The following is a 3,393-nucleotide window of genomic DNA, read 5'->3' on the forward strand; positions in this document are numbered from 1 at the left end:
TCCAATGTCCCTTCAATGTTTAATGTGGAAGATTTGAGCTCTTCGGTTTCTGAATCCCCGGACAGCGCCGATTCCGATCGACTCCGTTAAGAATTTGATGCAATGCCTGGAAATGAATGGCAGCCTTTTCTGTACACATTTGTTGATACGTTAAACCTATGTCTACATGTATATATACAAACATACATTTCACACAGCACTGTTATAACTGTGTGTGTACTTTTAAGATGGCGGCAAGATGGCACTCCTGCAGTACAGGAGGAGCACTCCTCAATCTCTCGACCCTTCTTCGGCCACAGGATTCATGGGCAGGAACGGCCCCTGGCACACGGCCCCCGTGTGGAACCATTCCCGTAAAGATCTCCAGCTCGGGCGAAGCGGGCATCGCCCACGGGGCTGCTCCTAGGCACTGTGGCCCCTCCAGAAGACCACAAAGCAAGAGATCTCTCTTGTTTCCGACGCGCTGCAAGCTTGGGACACCGTTCCTCCAGCCGGCTGCGTCGAGAGTGTATCAGCTTCTCCATCATGACAGCACAACGGGCTGTTCCGGTGAGGCCTTTGACAGGATTCCTTGCGCTGCCGGCATCAAGAGGCCGAGGCCGCAGGGGCTCCCTGGCTCCACCACCAGTTGAGGAGGCCCTCAACGAGACGCTGGTTTCCCTTGGCCTCTTGGGTAGACTTAAAATCCAGTTGTCTCCTTGGCTGCTCCAGGTGGGGATGCCCTGTCGGTCTTCTCCTCACATCCTCTTCCACCTTCGGACAACCACCCACACGCCGGCAGCCTCTGGGCACCTCTGGGTGCGCAGCCGGGCTCCTCTCCCTCCTTCCTTTGCTCCATCACACGCAGCCGCACTCTTTGGCCGACACCTCGTTCACCGTGTAGTAGCGGTTCCCCGCGTCCAAGAAGGAGACGTCGTCGTCGTACGACAGGGGGCGGCAGCACGGGCGGGCTCTCACCTTCTCCTTCTTGATCTTCCGCATGCTCCTCACGTTCTTCAGGGACAGGTCGTAGTTGCGCACGGCCGAGTCGCACGTGCCGCTGCAGTAGCGGAAGAGGACCGTCTCGTCCGACTTGTAGCCGAGGCCCAGCTCGCTGACAGTCACCTCAAGCTCCTTGAGGGAGCAGGGCTTGTGGCGGGCCTTGGCGCGCTTCATCCGGTTGCCGGCTTTGGCGAAGAGCGGCAGTTCGTGGCCCCCCGAGTTCATGGACTGGCTGTACCTCTCGATCAGCGTGGAGATGAGGTGGCGGATTTCTCCCTCCGTGTAGCTCTCGAACAATGTGCTGTCTGGAATTTTAAGAAGAAACGACAGAAAATTAGGTAATAATGATAGAAGGTTTTTGCCAAGTGGGGCACAGAATCATAGAATCCTAGAGTTGGAAGAGACCCCAAGGGCCATCCAGTCCAACCCCATGCCAAGCAGGAAACACCATCCAAGCATTCCTGACAGATTCCTCCGCTTAAAGACCTCCAAAGAAGGAGACTCCACCACACTCCTTGGCAGCAAATCCCACTGTCCGACAGCTCTTAACTGTCAGGAAGTTCTTCCTAATGCCTGAAATTTGGTTTCTTCCTCCCGCATGCCCATGCCCTTCTTAAAAGGAGGCACCCAGAACTGGGCTGCCAGCACTCCGTCTCGCCTTAGTATCGTGCTTCCGACGGAGATCAGCCTGGTACCCCCCCCATCAAAGTCGCCCCCATTCCTTTGCTCCCCAGCAACTGGAATTTGGAGGCCTCCGATAACCGCAAAAAGCCTGATCTAATCATATACACAAATCCACCCCAATCAGCTGCCTTTGAAAGAATTCTAATCCATAGAGAAACCTGCAATTAAATCCATTTTTTAAGTAGGTGGGGGGTGGGGGGGTGGGGAGCCAAATGTAACCAATCTCAGAAGCAACCATTTCCCAGTCAAACAGCCCCCAAATTCACCTAATCTCCCCATCCCATCCCAGCTTGGTAGGACGGGTCTGGATTTAATTGTATGCTGTCACAGGAAATCTCGTGCTACCATATACAGTTTTCTAAGCAGGGATTTGCAGACGCAATTACATAAATTTTGTGTGCATGTGTGTAATTACATAAATTTTTGCGTGCATGTGTGATTAGTCGATTTAGCCTTGAGTTTAGTATCTCTGTTCGGGAGAGAGTTTTACACCAGGATATGCTGCTTGGAAGGGACGCAGGTGGCGCTGTGGTCTAAACCACTGAGCCTAGGGCTTGCCGAACAGAAGGTCGGCAGTTCGAATCCCTGCAATGACGGGGTGAGCTCCCGTTGCTCGGTCCCTGCTCCTGCCCACCTAGCAGTTCAAAAGCATGTCAAAGTGCAAGTAGATAAATAGGAACCGCTCCAGCGGGAAGGTAAACAGCGTGACCCAGAAGCTGTCTGCAGACAAACTCCGGCTCCCTCGGCCTATAGAGCGAGATGAGCGCCGCATCCCCAGAATCGTCCACGACTGGACCTAACGGTCAGGCGTACCTTTACCACTTTAGGTTCACACCCGGCTCTATCTCACAAGCACTAGTGCCCCCTCCCAAACAAGCCAACTCATTTTCCATTGGGGGAAGGAAGGGCTGAGCACACAAGCTTACACTGGGAGATCAGCGATCCGCGGCGTCCCAGAGCCCTTGGGTGCCTCCTGTGGCCTTCGGCGAGCGAGGACGACGACGGCGAGGATCTGGAAAACAGCGACGAGGAGAAGAGGGTGTGCTCCCGGCTCCTGGTGAACAAGTCTCTACAAACCAAAACGGACAACATGGAACTGAAGAGCATCGAGGCTATAGCTGCAAGCTTCCATACCTTCATCTTAGACCAAGTCAGAACATTGAAACTCTGCAAAACAGGCAAAAACGACAGTCTTTATTACACCGGCCCCGGGGTCCTGGTATCCCTGCCCCAACAAGACCCCCTGAAATAGCATTCGAAAGAGGCGCACATGGCGGTGTGTGTGTGTGTGTGTGTGTGTGTGCTTCTCCTCCGCCGAAAAATGTGCCTCCCCTCCCAATCCCATTGATCCAGGGTGGTTACAACCAATCAGGGAGCCTGGAGACCGGGACATTTGGCCATTCAAGGATAAACTAGAAAGGGTCATTCCCTGCACTTCTTCCACCTTCCCCACCCAGGTGGGCCCATAAGCCAAACTCTGGAACTCTCTCTAGCCCACAAGTGATGGCCACTGACTTGGATGGTTTTAAATGAGGGTTAGACAAATTCATAAGGGACGCGGGTGGCGCTGTGGTCTAAACCACTGGGCCTAGGGCTTGCCGATCGGAAGGTCGGCGGTTCGAATCCCCGCAAGGACGGGGTGAGCTCCCGTTGCTCGGTCCCTGCTCCTGCCAACCTTGCAGTTCAAAAGCACGTCAAAGTGCAAGTAGATAAATAGGTACCACTCTG

General features: G+C 54.1%; 1 protein-coding gene across 1 annotated transcript; it reads right to left on the reverse strand.

The window, feature by feature from the left end:
* Positions 1-819: 819 nt before the first annotated feature.
* On the reverse strand, positions 820-2,856 carry NRTN (neurturin). Its single transcript, XM_033136558.1, has 2 exons — positions 2,592-2,856; positions 820-1,286 (listed from the first exon to the last, which is right to left on the reverse strand). Exons 1-2 carry the CDS (start codon positions 2,803-2,805, stop codon positions 838-840), a joined length of 663 nt encoding a protein of 220 aa, XP_032992449.1. The 5' UTR covers positions 2,806-2,856; the 3' UTR covers positions 820-837.
* Positions 2,857-3,393: the final 537 nt, after the last annotated feature.

Source organism: Lacerta agilis, chromosome 18, assembly GCF_009819535.1.
Source record: "Lacerta agilis isolate rLacAgi1 chromosome 18, rLacAgi1.pri, whole genome shotgun sequence".
NCBI classification, from domain to species: domain Eukaryota; kingdom Metazoa; phylum Chordata; class Lepidosauria; order Squamata; family Lacertidae; genus Lacerta; species Lacerta agilis.

What these genes read in the sequence shown, in the direction of transcription:
- NRTN (XM_033136558.1), bottom strand. Translation starts at nt 2,805, where the DNA reads ATGAAGGTATGGAAGCTTGCAGCTATAGCCTCGATGCTCTTCAGTTCC. An exon ending in CGGATCGCTGATCTCCCAGT is followed by an intron (nt 1,287 to 2,591) that starts GTAAGCTTGTGT and finishes TTAAAATTCCAG; the next exon opens with ACAGCACATTGTTCGAGAGC.